At 40.2% G+C, this 24,101-nt stretch overlaps 2 protein-coding genes across 4 annotated transcripts; one reads left to right on the top strand and one right to left on the bottom strand.

Moving 5' to 3' along the window:
* Positions 1-7,531: 7,531 nt before the first annotated feature.
* Positions 7,532-14,018, top strand: LOC100136070 (heat shock factor 2). Of its 3 annotated transcripts, NM_001124377.1 has the most exon segments (12): positions 7,556-7,762; positions 8,231-8,339; positions 8,428-8,555; positions 11,203-11,327; positions 11,433-11,508; positions 11,627-11,685; positions 11,773-11,854; positions 12,135-12,247; positions 12,337-12,591; positions 12,766-12,877; positions 13,186-13,543; positions 13,601-14,018. In NM_001124377.1, coding segments are annotated over 12 exon segments (1,536 nt in total). In that variant the 5' UTR covers positions 7,556-7,669; the 3' UTR covers positions 13,627-14,018.
* Positions 13,983-20,273, bottom strand: LOC110529573 (serine incorporator 1). Its single transcript, XM_021611912.2, has 10 exons — positions 20,118-20,273; positions 18,698-18,859; positions 18,391-18,584; positions 18,155-18,234; positions 16,518-16,655; positions 16,194-16,363; positions 15,957-16,047; positions 15,712-15,856; positions 15,347-15,571; positions 13,983-14,932 (listed from the first exon to the last, which is right to left on the bottom strand). The coding sequence occupies exons 1-10, from the start codon at positions 20,154-20,156 to the stop codon at positions 14,794-14,796; spliced, it is 1,383 nt and encodes a 460-aa protein (XP_021467587.1). The 5' UTR covers positions 20,157-20,273; the 3' UTR covers positions 13,983-14,793.
* Positions 20,274-24,101: the final 3,828 nt, after the last annotated feature.

Genomic DNA, 24,101 nt, shown 5'->3' with positions numbered 1-24,101 from the left:
AGAGGGTATGTCGAGGAAGATTGGTGTCAAGTTCAAACAGAGTAATTTGGTTGCCAGTTCGAGTTCTGGAGATGGAATGGAAGGGGTAGAAGGTATTGTGAGGGACTCGGAGCCCGAGCCTTGTATTGATGGAAATGGTTATTATAAAGATAAGTTTGATCCAGTGGGAGTGAGATCTTTGAAGAGGGTGGAACTAGGCCTCTTGGCTGATCAATGGGTGGATTCAGGATGGGTGTAAAAGATGGTGGGTGCTGTTGAGTTGTTGAAGGTAACCCAAAGTGGACTTGTGATGTTTGCTTGTGTTTCTTCAGATCAGAGGGAGCAGGCCTGTATCTTGCTTTGCACTTAGGTACAGGACACCATTGAAGGGAATGATTTCTGGAGTAGCATTAAGTGTGGAGGTGGAGCAATTGAAGTTGAAGATTCCTGGTGTTTGTGACGCTCACCGTTTGGTGCGACACAGACCTGGCAGAGAGGGTGGTGAAACAGAGGTTATGGTCTCTGTTCTTTTGAACTTTGATTTAGAGTCTTTACCTGACAAAGTAATATTAGGATATATGAGTTATACTGTTAGAGCTTTTGTGCCCAATCCACTGTGGTGTTATAAGTGTCACATTTATGGGCATGTCGCAGGAGTGTGTAGGAGGGAGTTTCCAATATGTGGAAAGTGTGCATGAGGACATGAGACAGAGTAATGTGTAGAAGTTGTGTGTGCAACTGCAGGGGTGCTCATTTTGCTGAGGATCGGACGTGTCAGGGTGCGGGAGAGGCAGGTTGAGGTGGCCAGGGTCAGAGTAGTGCGGAAGGGGTTGTATGTTGAGGCAGTGAAGAAAGGAGAGCAGGATCAAGGGTCAATGATTCTGAGAGAATCCCTGTGAATAGTAAATCTGTGCCAGAACAGAGGGATAGGCCAATGAGTGATATACTGTATACTATAGTTCAGTTGGGAGTGGCAATGCAACATATTGGATGCCAACCACCGTTAAACCTCACAGAAGAAGAAGAATAACTATTTCAAACTGTTTAAGCTTGAACCACTATTCAAACTCTAAAAGGCACAGACTGGTCTGAAATTGGTTGCTCGTATACTGTTTTTTTGATACCATTAAGAGTAAATATAATAATTTTAAATTTGTATAAAAGATCCATAGGCTTCAATGGGAAGCATTTGGATTCGCCACTGCTCTTGAACTGTTAAAGCTAAAAACACCAAACCAACGTTGACATGTTCAGACTGACTCAACTTAGATTGCTTGACAAAAGATTGTTGATACTATTTTGCTTTTTGAACTATAACCATTTATCATTTGCATAAAAGCTCGATAGGCTTCAGTAGGAAACAATGACTAGCTACTAGCTACGCCCCGGATCAAAGCTCTAGTCTGGCTCTAGTCCGCAATAAATAGCTTTGGTCCAGGGAGTAGTTAGTAGCTAGCTAGCTCTGGTCCACACTAGCTCTGGTCCAGCTGTGATCCAGGGTGTACCTAGTAACTAGCCAGCTCTGGTCCACACTAGCATTGTCCCAGCTCTAGTCTGCACTAACTAGCTCTGATCCTGGTTATAGCTTCTAGCTAGCTCTGGTCTGCAGTAGCTATGGTCTGCCCTAGTTGAGCTCTGTTACCCAACCCGAGTTCTATGGACTCCGACATCTTACATCGGGTTAGGGCTGGGTAGGGCCTTTTTTTTAAATCAAAAACAGGGTTACGGTCTGAGCTTCCGTATCATTTTCATGAATGATTAAATTGATTACTAACATTTTGAAGCTAAGCTATTTGCTCCCTTCGGCTCTTCTGTGTAGTGTCCCTGTATTGGTCATATCTTACTTATCTTACTTACATATCTCTTGATCATAACATGGTGTCAGAAGTGCTTCAACCAATAGCAGGCCAACCTCGTAAAATATATAGTAAGACCAGAACATTGTCCGAGTCGACGAGAGATTATTTCTTAGAAAATGTGACTTTTGCTAGCTAGCTCTGGTCCGCAGTAGTTTAATTTGACTGAAATTAACGTCAGTAGCTATCAAATTCTCTGGTGATAAAACATCTCATCAGGCATGTCACCTGTAAAGTAAACATACACCAAAATGCAGTAGCAAATCAATATTAGCTAGCTAGCTAAAGTGTACTGAACCCCCATCTGTCGCAAAGCACAACATCCCGAATGGGAAATGTACAGGTCATTCCCATCAGCTGATGGAAGCTGGAGGCAAAAAGGGGCATAAGACCATTTGGACAAGGAAAAGTCTAAGTGGAATCCTTGGGACATCTAACGCTGACATCAGTCAATTGAAGTTTAAATGTAAAATGGTTAAGGTAAAGGGGTTATGGTTAAGGTTGGGGCTAAACCTAGGGTAAGGGTAGGGGGTTAAGTTTAGGGTTAGAGTTTAGGGTAGGGATGTGCCTAGGGTCCCACTTTGAATCTACCTTTGGACAAACTACTTCATCAAAGATTTTAGATTTCATTAGAATAAAGCCATCCATGTATTCCCAATACCATCATAGTTCCTTTAAGAAAATGAGAGAGATCTACACAAGCTGATGGGTAAGTAAAGACTTTGGCCAGCTTTCTCAATTCTGTCAATAGTTTTACCAGGCCTATACAGTATGTCATCAATCTGAAGACAAAGTTAAAACCAATTAACATAATACAAGGCCTCCATCCCAGCGCTATTGGCCTAAATGTCCTCTCTGCTCTTGGATATTGATACCATGCTGCAACCCATTTATTCTCAACCCAGGATCTAACACTAATGTGAAACGTGTAAACATATATTTTATGGATTCTGGCTTGTAAGTAGTCATTTCATTTCCAAGTCTCACTGAGCTAAAAGAAAATAAATGGATGCAATGATCTTTTTACTAAGAACTTCCTCAAAGCAAAGAAATGAGTTTGAACATTTGTCTCTAACATCCAACTGAGAAGGTGTGTTTTATTGTTGCACATAGCTCTTAAAAATAACTACTTTGGTGAGATCATTTTATTTCAATTTGTGTGGTGGAATATGCAGCATCAATTAATATACAGAGGCATTCCCATTTGGTTACACTTAATCAAATATGTTTGAAACAGCAGTAAAACTTCTCCCTTGGCAGTCTAAAGGAAGTCTAATATCATCAGTACATGGCAAACTCCAAACGTATTTATTAATTAAGTAAAAAAGAAATCTGCTGAGATCTGGACTAATATATTTTTCTTTGGTTCTTTTCTGTTCTGTTAGACTTCAAGATTAATCAAATAATGAGAGAGAACAACAACAACTGTAAAATGAGGGTCCAAGTTCTACATCCAATGGAAAATGTAAATTCATTCCAACATTTTTGTTCCAACTTTGCTGCAAAAAGAGGGAGAGTGAGTATGCAGCTTCACAACCACTACCTGAACACCCTGAGCCTGGTCCAGGGAATGGGCATGATTAAGGAATGCTTTGGTAAAACTTTAACCTAACAGTGCCTTGGTCCTCCTCATGGTTGCATACAAACACAGGCCTGAATAAAAGTAGATAATACGACAAGTATAGGTCAAGTCATGTAGCCAATTCCTTTTGGAACACTGTATCAATATTTTCCTATGGCATTAACACCTTACAAGTCAGATGGGAAGAGTGTCATAACCTTTCACCAAACGCAAAAGTTAAGCCAATTTAATCTTCTGAATTAGCCGTTTAACAATGCTGCCTGCCACCAAGTGAGACATACTGTAAGTCCCCATAAGCACTCTATTTGCTGGCGCTACGCCTACTCTCCAGCATTTTTTCAACAATGGACGTTTTTCAACCGTGGCAGGGATATTGTCAAATATAATAAGAAGCAACTTACATACTTCAGCACCATACTGTCTAAATATACTAATGTTCAAGGGTCGAGCACTATTTTACTTTTATCCAGGACAATTGTACATGTGGCACTGAACTTACCTCCCTGTACTTATACAATGAAAGGCAGAATATCACCTGTCTTACTTTAATGTGCTGTGATTTTGCCTTTCCTATAATCTCTCTGTCTCAGAATCAAAGAATGTCCTAATTACTGCCATTTAAAAGGACTTCATGACGTCTTTTGATGTGATATTACCGTCTGTCCCAATTAGCTGTGCACTTGTCAACCTCATTTTGTTATGATGTCTGAATGTTAGAAGAGGCATGCGCTGTTGGCAACATAGATCTTTCTGCAAATTGTCCCCCTCTCTGTGTAGTGTGCTATGTTTTTAAGCCACACATGGAAAAAAGCACTGAAATTATGTTTCTGTGTGTGAGATAAATACAGTACAATAGCATTGCATTTTGTTCATGTTCAGCATTTAGGAATTCTTAAACATTTGCATTAATCCTTCTGAAGAATGCAATAAACACCAATCAAATGATTGGTGATACTTATTGAATTATACTTTTTATGGCAAACAAGAAATGCCCTCTATTGGGAATAAGTTATGTCCTTGCCTATCTGGTTCACAAAGCAGGCAGTTTTGGCCAACCAACCCCGACACATTGTTTCTGCTGTACTCTAGCTGCACTCTAGCAGGTAGGTAGTCAACAGTGGCTCTCTCAAACTGCTGAGGGAAATGGTTTTACTTAACCCCTGAACTCTCCTTTATGGCTTTCTCCACTGAGATGACTATAATAGTAAATAGATTTTTTTCTCTCAGTTTTTTCAGGACATTTTGTCCTGAACATTGCAAATATTTATTCCAGATACAATTGACAATTTATTCTTAATTTCACTTTGATGATTGCTATACTTTTATTTGTGTTAGACCTTTATGCAGGGAATAGAGCTGAAAAAAGCATATTGTAATGAAAACAAACAAAGATTTACATTAGAAGAAAAGTGCCAAGAGCAGAATTTATAGGAGCAGAAATTTGAGAAATATCTGAGGTAAGAAACTATCCTAAACATGTTACATACCACATGATCTAAGGCTGACACCTAGTGGCAAGACATAGCACGACTCATCAATCTAATGTAAACAAAGCTAGGTTGAGGGGGTGTTATGAGCATCCTTCCATGCCAGCTGAATTCAAGAGCGTCAATTGAAAGGCTGTCAATATCTGTGTGAGAACATTTCCAGTTACCTTAAAATAACTGTTCAGTGAAAATCTCACTTTTAAAAGTACATTTTCTCTTAACTCATACCCAAATAATGTTGTTGACTCTTCCTATACTTGTATTTGTGGCAAAAGCATAAATTGGAGAAAAAATATTTCAAGTACCCCACCTCAAACTTTTAACTCAAACAGATATTTCCTGATAGAGGATGATGTCATCCTCCTGAGGAGGATGAGCTGGCCAATCAGTGGTCTACTCGCATTAATATTTTTTATGAACGGTAAACACCCACACCATTCTGTTGTTCGGGTTTGCCAACACAGAAAAGTTGCTTTTAAACACTTATTTACATTTTTTTGGAAGGAAATCTATTTTACTCATATTGTAATTAATTAAAGGTCATATTTCGTAGAAATCTGTAAACACTGGTCTTCCACTTTAAAGGTATTTGTATTTATTAAGGTTCCCCATTAGCTGCTACCAAGGCAGCAGTTACTCTTCCTGGGGTCCAGCAACATTAAGGCAGTTAACACAATTGAAAATATTACATTACATTACATTTCATAACAATTTTCACAACACATTAAGTGTGTTCTCTCAGGCCACTCCTCTACTATCACGTAGAGGAGACATAGACATATCATATCTGACATAGACATATCTGATATTGGCAGAAAGCTTAAATAATTTTTTATCTAATTGCACTGTCCAATTTACATGAGATATTACAGTGAAATAATACCATGCTATTGAGGAGAGTGCACAATTTTGACCATGAAAAGTTATTAATAAACAAATTAGGCACATTTGGGCAGTCTTGCTACAACGTTTTGAACAGAAATGCAATGGTTCATTGGATCAGTCTAAAACGTTGCACATACACTGCTGCCATCTAGTGGCCAAAATCTAATTTGCACCTGGCTGGATTAATACATTATGGCCTTTCTCTTGCATTTCAAAGATGATGGTACAAACAAAATACAAAAGAACGGTTGATTTTTTTCTTTGTATATTCTTTTACCAGATCTATTGTTTTATATTCTCCTACATTCCTTTCACATTTCCACAAACTTTATAGTGTTTCCTTTCAAATGGTACCAATAATATGCATATCCTTGCTTCAGGGCCTGAGCTACAGGCAGTTCAATTTGGGTATGTCATTTTAAGTGAAAATTGAAAAAAAGGGGGCGGTTCCTTAGAACACCCTCTGTATTCTGTTAGACAGGTAACACTTTATCCACAATATAGCATGGCATGTGAAGCAATAACACATATGTTTTTCCATCGGCAGACTATGATTGATAATGTCAAAAGCCAAACAGATGTCTAACAAAACTTTTTATCATCAATTTCTCTCAGCCAATCATCAGTCATTTGTGTAAGTGCCATGCTTGTTGAATGTGCTTCTCTATGTGTGCTGAAAGTTGTCAATTTGTTTATAGTAAAATAGTATTATATCTGGCCAAAAGTTTACTAGTGGTTGGTAACAGGCTGGTTTGTTGGCTATTTGAGCCAGTAACGGGCTTTACTATTTTTGAGTAGTGGAATTACTTTTGCTTCTCTCAAGGCCTGAGGGTTCACACTTTCTAGTAGGCTTAGACTGAATATATGGCAAATAGAGGTGGCAATATTGGCCGTTATTATCCTCAGTAATTTTCCATCAAATTTTCCATCTTACACACTCACTTTACAAAATTCAAAATTATAATTATTGTCTTTCATAATTTTATCAGTTATACTTGGATGTGTAATGTCAGTGTTTGTTGCTGGCATGTCCTGCCTAAGTTTGCTGATATTGCCAATGAAAAAATCATTAAAGTAATATCAGTGGGCTTTGTGATGAATGAGCTGATTCAATGAATGATGGAGCTGAGTTAGCCTTTTGCCCAACATTTCATTTAAGCTGCTCCAAAGGTTTTTACTATCATTCTTTATATAATGTATCTTTGTTTCATAGTATTGTTTCTTCAATTCCTCGTCAATCTACGGGGATTTAACAGTTTTTACAGTCATTTTCTTAATGGATGCATGCTTATTAGTAACTGGAAAAAGCAATTTCATAAATGTGTCAAGTGCAGCGTCTGGATGCTCCTCATTACACACCACAGACCAACAAACATTCTTAACATCAACAAATTAGGAATCACTACAAAACGCCAAAAAAGCCAGAGAAGTTGAGCCTCGCGCTTCAACGCTCTTAGTTGTTACAGAAAGTGACCCACTGTGCTGTTTAGTTTCTGCATCTATATCATATTGCTGAGTGTACCTTTAAATCATGTCAGAAAAACTACAACATTTCACCAATACTTAATTACCTTTTTTTGGAAGGAAAACGATTTAACTCATATTGCAATTTATTAAAGGTCATATTTAATAGAAATCTGGTCAGTTACTTTAATGCATGTCACAGAAAAACAAAACATTTCAGCAATAATTTGCAAACGTATAATGATCTATGCATTATTCTCCATGTTACACATGTGTAATGTAAGTCAACATTCAACCAATCAGCTGCTGCTCTTCAAACAGGAAGTTGTATGCATGCTTAGGACGCTTGTTTTCTTCTTCTCAGCGACTTGCTTCTTTCATCACCAAAAGGCATCTTTCCATCTTCAGTTTGCAAAATGAAACAAAATTCAAACGTACCAGCCTTTCTCACCAAGCTTTGGACTCTTGTGGAAGATTCTGACACAAATGAATTTATTTGTTGGAGTCAGGTAAATTAAATTCCCCCACTGAGCGTGCCAGCCTGGCAGAGCTAGGTAGCGCTAGCACTTGACTGCATGGTGTGAAACGAGTTAGCCAGTTATAGTAGCCATGTCTGCCTAGTCCTAGATGCATGTGTCGATTAGTAGGATTCAATAAGCATCGTTTTGTTTTGTTACTGATACTCTTTTGTTATTGTTGTCCCTGCTGACTAAAGCTAGCACGTTATTTTGAATGATCTGTTTGTAAATTGGCTAGCTTCTTACAATAGCATATCAATAAAATTGGCTAGCTTCTTACAATGGCATATCAATAAAATTGGCTAGCTAACAAAAGAGCATATAAATAAGCATTCCTTGATAAAATTAAGCAAGAATACCCATGCACTATTTAGGTCCTGATGTGTAACACACATAAATGTAATTGATTGGAAGTAGTTGTAGACATTCTAGTCTCCTAATATATACATATTTATTTAGGAAGGTAACAGTTTCCTTGTCATGGATGAACAGCGATTTTCCAAGGATATCCTTCCCAAGTTCTTCAAGCACAACAACATGGCCAGCTTTGTCAGACAGCTGAATATGTGTAAGTAAGCGCTTCTATAAACATAGCGGATCTGCTATTTTAGTGGAATGCCTCTTGTGCAGCTGTCTAATGGGTGGTCAATTTGCAGATGGATTTCGCAAAGTGATGCACATCGACACAGGCATAGTAAAGCAAGAGAGGGATGGACCAGTTGAATTTCAGCATCATTACTTTAAACATGGTCAGGATGACTTGCTGGAAAACATCAAAAGAAAGGTAAGACTAAGTCTGTGGCGGTTTGTCAGCCGCTGATTGTCAAGCAAATAACTGTCGGTCTCACGGTAATTGACCATTAATTAACATAAACACATTTAACATCTCCACACATAGTCTTACAAGCCATTTTAAAAAGTCTAATAAATCCATGTAATATAGCCTACACCTTCACAATAAATCCATTATTTATTTTAGACATGTCCAAAGAAAATGTAGTCTATTTCAGACGGAAAGAATAGCATAATCTGAGTTTTCCTTATGTTAGATCCAGATGTGGCTATGCCAAATGGCTGTGGGCTACACAAGTTCATTTAGCAGACAAGATTTACCTATAATTCCTTCACATTATTTTATAGTATGAAGAATACAATTGAACAAAGCTGAATAAAATGTAAATATTTTCTACAAATGATTTGAGGGAGTGCGCACATGCGGCTATTCTGTGTTGAGCGGTTAACAAAGGAATAGGTACTCCTACACTACCAGTCAAAAGTTTTAGAACACCTACTCATTCAAGGGTTTTTCTTTATTTGTACTATTTTCTACATTGTAGAATAATAATGATGACATCAAAACTATTAAATAACATATGTAGTAACCAAAAAGGTGTTAAACAAATCTAAATATATTTTGTATTTGAGATTCATCAAGTAGCCACCCTTTGTCTTGATGACAGCTTTTCACACTTTGGGCATTCTCTCAACCAGCTTCACCTGGAATGCTTTTCTAAAAGTCTTGAAGGCATTCCCATATATGCTGAACATGCATTTTCCTTCGCTCTGCGGTCCGACTCATCCCAAACCATCTCAATTTGGTTGAGGTCGGGGATTGTGGAGGCCAGGTCATCTGATGCAGTATTCCATCACTCTCCTTCTTGGTCAAATAGCCCTTACACAGCCTGGATGTGTGTTGGGTTATTGTACTGTTGAAAAACAAATAATAGGCCAACTAAGCCCAAACCAGATGCGTTGTTATATCGCTGCAGAATGCTGTGGTAGCCATACCGGTTAAGTGTGCTTGAATTCTATATAAATCACAGAGTCACCAGCCAAGCACCCCCACACCATAACACCTCTTCCTCCATGCCTCAAGGTGGGAAATACACATGCAGAGATCATCCATTCACCCCCACCGTGTCTCACGAAGACATGGCAGTTGAAACCAAAAATCTCCAATTTAGACTCCAGACCAAAGGACAAATTTCCACAGGTCTAATGTCCATTGATTGTGTTTCTTGCCCCAAGAAAGTTTCTTCTTCTTATTGGTGTCCTTTAGTAGTGGTTTCTTTGCAGAAATTCGACCATGAAGGCCTGATTCACACAGTCTCCTCTGAACAGTTGTTGATGTGTCTGTTACTTGAACTCTGTGAAGCATTTATTTGGGTTGCAATTTCTGAGGCTGGTAACGCTAATGAACTTATTCTCTGCAGCAGAGGTAACTCTGGGTCTTCCGTTCCTGTGGCGGTCCTCATGAGAGCCAGTTTCATCATAGCGCTTGATGGTTTTTGCGACTGAACTTGAAGAAACTTTCAAAGTTCTCAATGTTCCATATTGACTGACCTTCATGCCTTAAAGAAATGATGGACTGTCATTTCTCTTTGCTTGTTTGAGCTGTTCTTTCCATAATATGGACTTGGTCTTTTACAAAATAGGGCTATCTTCACAACACAACTGATTGGCTCAAACACATTAAGAAGGAAAGAAATGACACAAATGAACTATTAAGGCACACCTGTTAGTTGAATTGCACTCCAGGTGAATACCTCATGAAGCTAGTTGAGAGAATGCCAAGAGGGCGCAAACCTGTCAAGGCAAAGGGTGGCTACTTTGAAGAATCTGAAATATATAAAATATATTTTGCTTTGTTTAACACTTTTTTTTGGTTCAACATGATTCCATAGTTTTGATGTCTTCACTATTATTCTTCAATGTAGAAAATAGTAAAAAATAAAGATGAACCCTTGAATGAGTAGGTGTGTCCAAACGTTTGACTGGTACTGTATGTGTGACAGTTGTTTTGATTTAGAATGGACCATTATCATGCACCTGTATCGAAACAGGGGCAGTGGGGAAAAATACGCAATCTATGCACTTAAATAGCGAATGGAGGACTTTTCCCTGTGGTTTATTTTCATGCCAGCCAGGTAGGCTCTACTCCTGTTGTAAATATAAGCAATGTGCTTAATATTAGGGAAGTTGAGAAAAAATATAGTAGGGCAAGCCTATAGAAGGCTGATGGGATCCTCCTCTTTTTATTAGCGGCCATCACTCTGTTTTCTACCGCATAGTCTAAACAAATGAGCTGATGGGTTCTCATGAAGTGTTTGATTAGATTTTCGAAAACATTTGCATTGATGTTATAGTGATTAGAGGGTCAATAGCATGCTGAGTACCCGGCAGTTAGCAAGTTTGGTAGGCTACTAATGACTAGCAGCAGCATCAGAGTTTAGAGAAGCCTAATTGCCGTGACTAAAAAGGTAATGTGGAATTTGACTGCCTTCTCGACTTGTGACCGCCGGTGTGTTGGTAATACGGTCACCTCAACAGCCCTAGGTAAGACCTCATGGAAACAAACATATAATGGTAAACAAATAAATCACCTATATCAGTAAGTACGTCAAACTGAATAAGGGCATATTTTTTTTCAGGTTTCCAATGCAAGACCAAATGATACGAAGATCAGACAGGAAGACCTGTCCAATATTTTGGCCAGTGTTCAGAATGTTCACGGAAAACAAGAAAGCATTGATTCCAGACTCAACACACTGAAAAGGTAAGCACACTACCATGCCCTGGCTATCAAATGGAGGTTAGAAAGTAGTATTGATGTGTTGGTTTGGAGAGAGTTCTATGCTCATGCTTGAATTTCTGTTTACAGAGATAATGAAGGTCTATGGAGGGAAATATCAGACCTGAGACAGAAGCACTCCCAACAGCAGCAAATCATTAAGAAGGTGCAGCAAAACATTCTGCACCAAGAATGAGTTTGCTCACAATAAAAATGCTTAACAATTGTCCTTTAGGGTATAATAGTTGTCTAACTTTGAAAATAATTATCTTTATTCATTGCAGTTAATACAATTCATCGTCACATTGGTACAGAAGAACCGGATGAGTTTAAAACGCAAGAGGTAAGGCTTCGTAGTATAGCAATTCTTCCTTTGAATGACATCGATTACTAAACATTATTAATTCATTTCTGAATCTCCATTTTACAGGCCTATTCTACTGAACAGCAATGGAAAGAAGCCTAAATACATCCATGAAATCTACGATGATCCTCCTCTGGACCACAACAAAGTATGTGTAGAGGTCTGAATGGGTTTACCTCCCTATGTAAGGTGTACATGGTGGTGTCCATCCAATCAGTCAGGACGCTAATGATGCTAGCAAACAGATCCTTTAATTTTTTTTACAATATTAAGGCAGGATCACTGACAAGGAAAATGCTGCATTGTGAGAACAAAACTTGACATTGGCGGCGGCGCAGATTTTTTCCATATTATGAGTTTGTTACTTCAAAAGTCTGTTTTCTCAATGTAAGCTATTCTAAAGATGTACATTTTGAACTCTCTCCCAGCCCTCTGTCAGTGGTTTGAAGAGTGCTGATCTTACTGACGATGTCGTCATCTGTGATGTAACTGACGATGACACAGAGATCACAGAGGGCCCCTCAAGAGCATTGGATCAATCGTAATTCAACATAAAAAAAAATTGTTTCATGTATATTTCCATCTGCCATCATCCATTCTCATGCCTTTTCTCCTGTCCTTCATTCTTAGGGATGTAGAAATAGTTGGGGTCTTCAACAACAATACTGTGTCACAGACAGACAGCGCTGACAGTATAGGACAGACCAACTCTTTAGTAATCGAACCAGAAGAGACCACCATAAGCACATATGATAGCCTTCCCACAAGCAGCACCTTGCAGCTCAACAAACAGTCAGGGTTGAGCCTGGAGGATCCAATGAAGATGATGGACTCAATCCTCAATGAGAGTGGAGCTATTTCTCAGAATATCAATCTCCTCGGCAAGTAAGTGGACTTGACTAGCTTTACGTTTGTGGCCTGTAGTTCATGAAGAACTTGAGAAGGCTTTCTCACATTATGTTCCATATTACTGAGTTGCATATTTTCATTTGTAAGGATATAGGCCTATTGAATTATTGTCTCGTCTTACAGTTAATTGGCATCCAAATGTTTTAACAGGGTTGAGCTGATGGACTACTTGGACAGCATTGACTGCAGTTTGGAAGACTTTCAGGCTATGGTGTACGGGAAGCAGTTCAGCATTGATCCAGATATTTTAGAGGCCACAGAGGTTTATGTCAATTACATTTCCATACAAATGCTACAGATTTGCACTTGTAGAGAATAACCTGGTTAACCCACTCAATTCAATATCCGGGATGTATTTGTTACAGAAACTGTTTAAGAACCACAGCAAATGGAATGAAACATGGAGGGACCTACCTGAATTTGTCCAATAGAAACTCATTTGCATTTCCCATTTGGAGTAAACGGTTTCTGTTGCGAAACCTTTTGCCACAGAATTGACATAATGATTATACCCCAAGTTTGTCTGAATTTTATGTGTGTTTCTGAATACTCATTCATTTCACTCTTTAGGGGAGTGGTGGTCCCAAAGAAAATGCAGGGCTGCTATCCAAAGGAGACAAGTCTAGTTTCTCAGCAGACAACCAGCTGGTCCAGTACACATCCTGCCCTCTGCTGGCCTTCCTGGATGGCTGCACCCCTTTGGCCACAGAGGCAGACAGCAGCACAGCCACAGAACTGGGAGACAGCCTGCTGCAGCACAACACTGAGGTCCCCACAGACCTGCTGGAGCCAGACAAGGAGCCTCCACGAAGCTCTCTGATCCGCCTGGAGCCCCTGACTGAGGCAGAGGCCAGCGAGTCAACGCTCTTCTACCTGTGTGAACTCAACCCAGAAGGTGACACCACTGACTCGACGCAGCTGGAGATTTAACAAGGTTAACCAAGGAGCAGAAAAAGGATTGGACCTTTTGTAGATACTTGTTAAAATGATCTATTTCCTGTTCAGAAGTAAGACATTCCGTCATTTAGTGGAATAATCTACTAACAGCTGTACGTAAACCCCGATTAAGATGAGGCTGCAATTGTTGGTTTAGGTTTCAGCATTTCTTGTGAAAAGGGGAATGTTTCACTATGTATTCTTGATATGTTAAGGATCACATTCATCTTTAATGAACAAAAACAGAAGTGCCTGTTTCCTTAGTAAAATCCCAATGTTGATCATTTCAAGTACTGTAGTCTGTATCAATGTTTATGTTAAGATTCATAGATTGCGAAGCTTAACAGTGACAATGACATTAAAAGAACAGCAAAAGCATCATTACATTCTGAATGCTTTGTTCTGTAGGTGAAGGTATATTCAAGAAAATGCATGCTTTGCCTTAAAGTTTATTAAAAGGTGGGTTACAATGCACTTTAATACATGTCAAAACACAAACAATTGTCAGTCTGCTGGAAATACTGAATACACATTTCTAGTATGTTAAAGCATCTACAAAATCATTTATCCACTGAACATCAGTATTTTACATTAAGATAACTCCAGTGTGAATCATAAGTAACAAGGTACACAAAACTGAAAGACTAATATCTGACCTACAACAAGATGTGCATGATCACAAAAGGGAAAGCTGTAGTTTCAGTTTTGCAATTTGGGAGGATGTTCTGAAAAGGAAAGCACAGCAAAGCATGATGGTAGATTAGCCTATAATATGCCACTGGTACATCACCGATGGAAATGAACCTAGGATTACAACAATGAGCTAATATCTGAAACCCTGCACTTCATTGCTACATATGCATAACTTAAAGCAAAGTGTAGCATATTATCAAACATCAAGCAGTCTTGCCCATTTTGTAACAAATCAATGGTTCTTTCTGAATGTCGCTTATCCAGAGTCAATTACAGTTGACAAAGAGTCCTCCTTTCACTGACCATCTCTCCAAGCCCCAGCTACCTTTACAACCCCAACTCAGCAAAAAACATTCTTTAACTTTGCAATAGGATAAAACATGGTACATAAAACACCCATGTATTCAATACTATAGCATGCATGCAGTGTATTAACAAAAAGGGTGGGTGGGGAATGCACATACAGTATTTACAGAGCTTGTTCACCTTACGAGTTGAATATTCAAAATGATCATGAGCAAATGATTGCCCCCCTCATTCTTTAGATCATCAGTCGAAGTCTCGGTTGACCAGGACGAGTGGGGCTGCTAGGGTCCACACATAGAGGGCAATGCAGATCCAGCTGGAGGAGATCTTCACCCACACCGAGGGCCACTTGCTGGTCATTGTCTCATAGTTGGAGTCAGGGCTGAGAAAATCAAAAACAGACAAGTCAAACTCACAAGCGATAGATGCAAAAGAGGTCAATCAAACTTGACCAAAACAATGGAATTGCCATGAAAATGTGTGGGGGAAAAGGGCCGTGAGGGAAAGATCTCATTTAGGCTACTGTTTGTGTGCATTTCACACTGTTGAGGTAAAAATTGGAGTATAATGCTTGTATGGATGTCAACCCAAATACATGTCCATGTAATACTTAACCAATCAATTGCATTAGAGTTAAAAACGACTGACTACCACCACAGATTTGTTTACTAGCTATAAATGTATGCACGGTAGCGCACGATGGCGTTTTGGGTTCAGTGTAAGGCTACAGACTCATTACTGTTGCCTAGTTATCATCCTACCAGACCAAATAATCCAGGAGAGTGAGGATACACACCTGTACCAGTTGGTGAGGGTCATCATGATGTAGAGGGAGGCCAGGAAGAGCATGAAGTGGAAGAAGGAGTAGCTGTAGGTGACTCCTTCCTTCTCGTTGTCCACGGCCCGGTTCTCACCATCTTCCACGTCAAAGTTCTCAGGGTGGTGGCCATCCTCAATCAGAGAAGACTCGTCACTGGTCAGAGTCAGTTTGTTCACCTGGGTGTTGGAGGAGTTGCGGATGCTATAGGAATGAATGGATAACATGTTATTGTCGGGGTCAATAGCAACTGCGCAAAGCTGGTAACTGGTAAAATAGCATTAGCAGTTTCTTCGAAGAGAAAACTGCAGACATTGTTGTTTGGGTCGGACTTGTTTCCTTACCTTGAGTACAGAACACACATCAGGAACAGGACCAGCCCCACAATACCCTGGGCATCCCACCACTGAACAACAGGGTGGTCCTTACCAGCTGGGGTGGTGTTGTTGAGGCCAATGATACCCAGCAAGCTTGGGTTGCATTTCCTGTCTGGATGGCAAAGACAAACACATTTACTCGAGTGCTTGTCTTGATGAAGAGTTAGCCATTTATTGGTGTATCGGAGACATTTGATCATTAAACTTCTCACCTGGCTCATTGGTCATGGCAGACCAGGTGAGATACATGGTGTACAGAGTCACAATGGAAGACTGCAGCAACCCAGACCTTGGCTGGGACTCCTGTTGAGAAAAGGGGTGAGATAACACTAAGATGTAAATGTGTCAGAACATATTATAATTGCATGTTTATTATACAAGATGAAGGTCCAGAGACTAAGGTTTCTGGGGTACAACAGGTGACATGCTGGTCCAATGCACTTCCTTACCTGAATCTTGGGCAGGACGGACATGACCGAGGCTCCGACACACAGCAGCATGTTGACAGTGATGAAGGCCTTGTTCTCAGTGCAGCCGTCAGTGTGGGTGTAGTAGACGTAGAACATTATCAGAGACACCAGGGACAGGATGTAGTTGATGGTTGTAGCAGACAGCAGAGCTGCACGGGAGAAATTAGACTTACTGGTTATTTCTGAACAATGGGGACACAGGGAGTTAAAAAGTGTAGACACAGAGGGTTGCTTTAACTCAACCTGTCACCAGTGCATTTTCACAAGGTATTCTTAAAGAGAAGCTCCTGTTGATTACCATACCTGCATACCAGCAGCGAGAGTTGCCCTCCTCCATCTTCTCCACCCAGGACTCATTCCAGGAGTGGGCAAAGTCTATCAGCAGGACCAGCTGGATCAGGATGAAGCAAAAAGCTCCAGCCATTCCTATGTAGAACCAAACTAAGGGAGAGAAGTGTGAACTAGCTGCAGGCTAAGTGAGTATTATTAGCTACACTTTCAGTACCAGTCAAAAGTTTGGACACCTACTCATTCAAGGGTTTTTCTTTATTTTTACTTTTTTCTACTTGATATTCTTCAAAGTAGCCACCTTTTGCTTTGATGGCAGCTTTGCACATTCTTGGCACTTTCAACCAGCTTCATGAGTTAGTCACCTGGAATGCATTTCAATTAACAGGTGTGCCTTGTTAAAAGTACATTTGTGAAATTTATTTCCTTGTTAATACGTTTGAGCCAATTAGTTGTGTTGTGACAAGGAAGGGGTGGTATACAGAAGAAAGCCCTATTTGTTAGTCCATATTATGGCAAGAACAGCTCAAATAAGCAAAGAGAAACGACAGAAACGACCTTAACACATGAAGGTCCGTCAATGTGGAAAATGTCAAGAACTTTTAAAAGTTTCTTCAAGTGCAATTGCAAAAACCATAAAGCGCTATGATGAAACTGGCTCTTATCAGGACCGCCACAGGAAAGGAAGACCCAGAGTTACCTTTGCTGCACAGAACAAGTTCATTAGAGTTATCAGCCTCAGAAATTGCAGCCCAAATAAATGCTTCACAGAGTTCAAGTAACAGACACATCTTAACATCAACTGTTCAAAGGAGACTGCATGAATCAGGCCTTCGTGGTCAAATTACTGCAAAGAAACCACTACTAAAGGGCACCAATAATAAGAAGAGACTTGCTTGGGCCAAGAAACACGAGCAATGGACATTAGACCGGTGGAAATCTGAGCCCAAATGTAAGATTTTTGGTTCCAACCTCCGTGTCTTTGTGAGACAGAGTAGGTGAACGGATTATCTCTGGATGCGTGGTTCCCACCGTGAAGCATGGAGGTGGTGTGATGGTGCTTTGCTGGTGACACGGTGTGATTTATTTTGAATTCAAGGCAGACTTAACCAGCATGGCTACCACAGCATTCTGCAGCGATACGCCATCCCATCTGGTTTGCGCTTATTGGGACTATCATTTGTTTTTCAACAGGACAATGACGCAACACACCTCCAGGGTGTGTAAGGTCTATTTAACAAAGAAAGAGATTGATGAGTGCTGCATCAGATGACCTGGCCTCCACAATCACCCAACCTCAACTCAATTGAGATGGTTTGGGATGAGTTAGACTGCAGAGTGAAGGAAAAGCAGCCAACAAGTGCTCAGCATATGTGGGAACTCCTTCAAAACTGTTGGAAAAGCATTCCAGATGAAGCTTGTTGAGAGCATGCCAAGCTGTTATCAAGACAAAGGTTGGCTACTTTGAAGAATCTAAAATATATTTTTGCATTCGATTTATTTCATAGTTTTGATGTCTTCACTATTGTTCTACAATGTAGAATAATACAAATAAAGAAATCCTTGAATGAGTAGGTGTGTCCAAACTTTTGACTGGTACTGTATATTTCTATGAGACAGAAAAACATTATTTGTATGAAAAGGGCCATTACCAGTTGTGAAGGGACCCTCTGGAATGAAGAATGCACCAATGGTAATGGCAGTCGCAGAAGCAAACTTGAAGAACCAAAACCTAAAAGAAAGCATAAGTATTTTAACTGATCGACCTGTTTGAACTTAAATCTACTTATGGATACCCTTGTTCCTTATTTCTCTTCCTGCATTGCAGTATATAATGCTTACTGATATTGTCATTACCCATATATGAAGAGGACACAGTGCTATTTACCCATTGTGTATAGTAGCTCTGGGATCCTGGCTACTCTTGACTTTGACCATGAGGAGGGAGAAGAGCAGGAAGAACATTGCCATGCCGAAGCAGATACGGTACACAGCCTTGTAGCCAACCAAGACATCACAGTTGACATGACCCTCCACACCTGGAATTGATGTACCCATTCCCCCATCACAGAATCCTGGAATCTGCAAGAGCCAAGATGCACAAGTAACTAGTCAGGCCAAACAAAAATGTGTAGAATGAGTTGTCTTAACTGTAAATGTTGTATATCAAATACATAAAACACATAGTTTGGTACCTTCTTGAGCTGCTCTTCCATCCCTGGCATGAGCATAATGCATGCGATGCCCACACCCAACAGGAGGAAGAAGGCATAGATGAGTCGGGTGACAGTGGAGTTATTCCCACTGGGGCAGCATTTGCACAGCAGACAGGGGGCAGTGCCACACAGGCAGGGGATCTACAAGGCAAGACAAGGGAATGGGGTTAAATATGATTAAAACCAATTAGCTAAGTCATACAAGTATAGAACTGATGCTGACAAAATAATATATCTGCCCACCGCTGAATGGTTTTACAGTTAGAATATAGCCTAAGTACAAAGTCAATAGGGTTTTCATTCATTGATAAAAGTTAATACATCTACGTAGGGTTGACATAACACCAACACACTTGTTTTTCCCAAGTTGCTAACTGCGTTGGAAACCAAATCTCTGCTAAGAATAGAGATCTGGCAACGGCATGTGACAAACCTAATCAAGTTGATACCAATGTGGAGGAGAGACCAGGCTGTTAACGGTACACTTTTAGCTTAAATAGTTTCAGGAATATTATTAGTTAAACTAAATAGGAAACAATACCAGACATATGCCTAACTGAACTGAGTGCCGTTAAATTCAAAAGTATTTTAATGACCCACATTTCACAATGCACTGGTGGCCTAACTGGAGACGTCACAGTTAACGGTTATCTGACATTTGATTCTGTTTTGATGCCTAGCCACGGTGTTGCAATATTTCCAAGTACCGGGCAGTAGCTAGCTGGTTAAAATTATCATCATGTTATTGATAAACAATCGTCATATGCAGGTTGACAGTTCGCTCCCCGAACTGGTTTGCTTTGCTTGCTCTCTGTACGTTTACATTTTCAATTCTACAGCAATGTAGGCCTACTTGAGACCTAGCTAGATAACCGCTAACGTTAACTATGACGTCTCCAGTTAGGCCACCAGTGCATTGTGAAATGTGGGTCATTAAAATACTCTTGAACATATAGGCACTATCAATAACAAAGTGGCTATCTAGCTAGGTCTCAAGTAGGCCTACATTGCTGTAGAATTTAAAATGTAAACGTATAGAGAGCAAGAAAAGCAAACCAGTTCGGGGATCGAACTGTCAAATCCTGCATATGACAAGTGTTTATCAATGACATGACGATTTTAACCATCCAACGTTAGCTAGCTAAAATGGTGGTCATGTTTTAGAAAGATTACCCGGGGCCAATGTATTTGATTAAAAGGCAATGCACCAAGCCATACTGAACAGGGAACCACCCTGGCTTTGTTGTTGTGCATTGACGCTAACACAGCTACAATTACTTTAGGATTACTGTCGCTAGCGAAACTGTCGTCTGAATAAATATTTGATTCGGTCCGTTTAAAAAAAAGTGGATCTGAGTGATGTCGACTTATTTTAATTATCATAAAAACGAAGGCTTACCCAACTCGCCATGGAACACAGTCCGAGAACGGCCCCCATGATGTTTTGCCGAAATAAGACTTCTCTGTGCTGTAAAAGATGGATGCTTTTCGTCTGTTTACAATACAATCGCGCTTCTTCTTAGGATTTGGTTCGTGGATCGCATCCAATTGAAGGTGCATATACCGCCATCTACTGTACTGGTGTGTGAGGCATTTCACGGCCTACTGTACCTACATTAAATTATGTACCCACATTAAATGACACAACATTTGAGAAAATTAAAAGTGCCCTGCCAACTATTAACCCTCTTAAAAAAACACCCCATTCCACTATTTAACCCTATCTAATCCTACCCCAGACCAAAGGTCTGAGAGGATAGAACTCGACCACTCAACACCCCATGCAACTGTTCTGCAAAAAATCCTTGCAATCCAAAGTACTTCTCTGCGGCAGCCACCACAACCTCTATTTTCTGTGACTTCTGATCCATTTCTACAGTATAATTGACATCCATGGCTATGAATACCAAAAATCACACCTTACTGAAACACAAATTCTTCCCATCGCTCTCTCTCTTGGGCTCTGCCTATCCACAGGAATCCTCTCAATATCCCTCACCCTGTACCCATCTTCCGCTACCATTCACTGCTCCTGCACACTTCTCAGATCTATGGATCTCCCTACTACACACTACTTTTTTTCCTACTGCACCAATAGGTCCACAGACAACGCAATCGCAATCACACTGCCCTAACCCAGCTGTACAAGAGGAATACCTATGTAAGAATGCTGTTCATCGACTGCAGCTCAGCATTTAACACCATAGTACCCTCCAAACTCGTCATTAAGCTCGAGACCCTGGGTCTCGACCCCGCCCTGTGCGACTGGGTCCTGGACTTCCTGACGGGCCGCCCCCAGGTGGTGAGGGTAGGTAAAAACATCTCCACCCCGCTGATCCTCAACACTGGAGCCCTCTTCTGTACTCCCTGTTCACCCATGACTGCGTGGCCGTGCACGCATTCAACTCAATCATCAAGTTTACAGACGACACTACAGTGGTAGCCTTGATTACCAACAACGACGAGACGGCCTACAGGGAGGAGATGAGGCCCCTCGGAATGTGGTGTCAGGAAAATAACCTCACACTCAATGTCAACAAAACAAAGGAGATGATATGGACTTCAGGAAACAGCAGGGGGAGCAGTAGTGGAGAAGGTGGAAAGTTTTAAGTACCTGGTCCAGGTAATGGTCCACCCACGCAGACAGCGTGGTGAAGATGGTGCTGCAGCGCCTCTTCAACCTCAGGAGGCTGAAGAAATTCAGCTCGTCACCAAAAACACTCAAACTTTTACAGATGCACAATCGAGAGCATCCTGTCGGGCTGTGTCACTGCCTGGTACGGCAACTGCTCCGCCCAGGACACCTACACCACCCGATGTCACAGGAAGGCCAAAAAGGTCATCAACCACCCGAGCCACTGCCTGTTCACCCCGCTATCATCCAGAAGGCGAGGTCAGAACAGGTGCATCAAAGCGGGGACGGAGAGACTGAAAAACAGCTTCTATCTCAAGGTCATCAGACTGTTAAACAGCCACCACTAACATTGAGTGTCTGCTGCCAACACACTGACTCATCTCTAGCCACTTTAATAATGAAAAAATTGATGTAATAAATGTATCACTAGCCACTTTAAACAATGCGACTTTATATAATGTTTACATACCCTACATTACTCATCTCATATGTATATACTGTACTCTATACCATCTACTGCATCTTGCCTATGCCGTTCGGCCATCGATCATTCATATATTTTTATGTACATATTCTTATTCATTCCTTTAAATTTGTGTGTATAAGGTAGTTGTTGTGAAATTGTTAGGTTAGATTACTTGTTAGATATTATTGCACAGTCGGAACTAGAAGCACAAGCATTTCGCTACACTCGCATTAACATCTTCTAACCATGTGTATGTGACAAATAAAATTTGATTTGATTTAAGAAAATAACTTGTCCTAATTGCATTTTCCTATCACGTTGAATTGACTTACTTCTTAGCTGTTTTCTAATTTTAATAATTGAGTCACATTGAACATGTAAATACCCCCTGAGCACAAATGCTGCAGATAGTGAAAAAGAGAATGTGTGGGAAATAAGTATGATTCCTGCATGGCTTTTTCAGTGAGCGAAGGGCTACTGTTAAAGTTCACAGTCGACAAATCAACCATGATGTTAGATCAGATATTTGGTAGCTCTATCACCTTTAGGCTATTTTGGATAAACACATATTCTGGATATGGAGAATTAGGAAGTCATCCATGAGTGCTTTGAGTTTCAGAAGTAGCCTCGCACGAGCCTTGGCTTGTGGGTTTCACATGGGCATCAGTTTTCCAGATACGATGCTCAGGTGATAATTGAGCCTTTCCTCACTGAGCATGACCCTATTCTTTACCCTGTTTGGTTTGGATGAAAGCCTTACATAGGCCTACTCTGTACAGTAAGAGTCAGTGACTCCTTGTTCAGACAGTACTCATAAAACTAATTGCATTAATGGGAATCGGGAAAGATTAGGGACACCGTAGCCTAATTCTATCAAGGGTCATCATGTATTGAGGCAGTTCGTTTTACCTCTCCAAGCTACTATAGCAAAGAAACTCTGACTATAGCCTGTCACTAATGATTTAGTAGAATAGGAAAGTCTAGGGGAAATTCATGCATAACACTTTTCTCACCATCACAAGAGACCCCAACAATTTGAGACTCTTGAAATGGATTTGCATCATTACATGTGTCACACCCTGCTTTGTATGTTTCTATGTTTTGTTTGGTCAGGGTGTGATCTGAGTCTGATTCTATGTTGGATGTCTAGTTTGTCGGTTTCTGTGTTTGGGCCTGATATGGTTCTCAATCAGAGGCAGGTGTTAGTCATTGTCTCTGATTGGGAACCATATTTAGGTAGCCTGTTTTGTGTTGGGTTTTGTGGGTGGTTGTTTCCTGTCTTTGTGTTTGTTGCACCAGATAGGGCTGTTTCGGTTTTGCCACGTTTATTGTTTTGTATTATGTTCATGTTGAGTTTTCCTATTAAAAAACTAACTATAACCACACTGCATTTTGGTCCACCTTTCCTTCCCAGGAGGAAAGCCGTAACATGGTTCACAACACAAAATTGTGCTGTTTATCAAATTTAAATTTGATTTGTCTCATACACATATTTTGCAGATGTTACTGCAGCTGCAGTGAAATGCTAATGTTTCTAGCTCCAACATTGCAGTGGCTTTGTCCCAGTTTAGTTAGTCTGTGTTTTCTTCAGCTGAAAAGGGGTGCATATGTTCCCTGTCCTCCCATGCATACATGCATATTTAATATCACAATTATACCATGGAAAATTAATTTTCTCTTTGGCTGTCTGGTCTAGGATTCAGTGTTACATTTCATAATTGAGTATGTTTCCAGAAAACCTCATTGCTCATTTTATTTCTGGGAAGAGAGCAATTGTGGAGGTGACACATCACCTAGTGTTCAGTGATGCATAGGCATATTCTACAAATAGATTAACCACTACACAAGAAATGAATTCAAGCATTCATTTGGTAGGATACCTTAATCCATTAGACTTTGCAATGACTGAAATAGGCCTGTCTCTCTCATTGTATGACCGGTACATTCAAACTACTGACCCACTGGGAATGTGATGAAAGAAATAAGTTTGCCCAGCAACAGCCCCAAAACATCACTGCTCTAGAGGAGAGCTGCATGGAGGAATGGGCCAAAATACCAGCAAGTGTGTGAAAACCTTGTGAAGACTTACAGAAAACGTTTGACCTCTGTCATTGCCAACAAAGGGTATATAGAAAGTATTGAGATAAACTTTTGTTATTGACCAAATACTTATTTTCCACCATAATTTGCAAATTAATTAAAAATCCTACAATGTGATTTTCTGGATTTCTCTCATTTTGTCAGTCATAGTTGAACCTATGATGAAAATGACAGGCCTCTCT

The sequence above is a fragment of the Oncorhynchus mykiss genome, chromosome 8 (assembly GCF_013265735.2).
Source record: "Oncorhynchus mykiss isolate Arlee chromosome 8, USDA_OmykA_1.1, whole genome shotgun sequence".
Taxonomy (NCBI): domain Eukaryota; kingdom Metazoa; phylum Chordata; class Actinopteri; order Salmoniformes; family Salmonidae; genus Oncorhynchus; species Oncorhynchus mykiss.
Note: the sequence above shows the minus strand (reverse complement) of the source record. Positions and strands in the feature narration are given on the sequence as shown.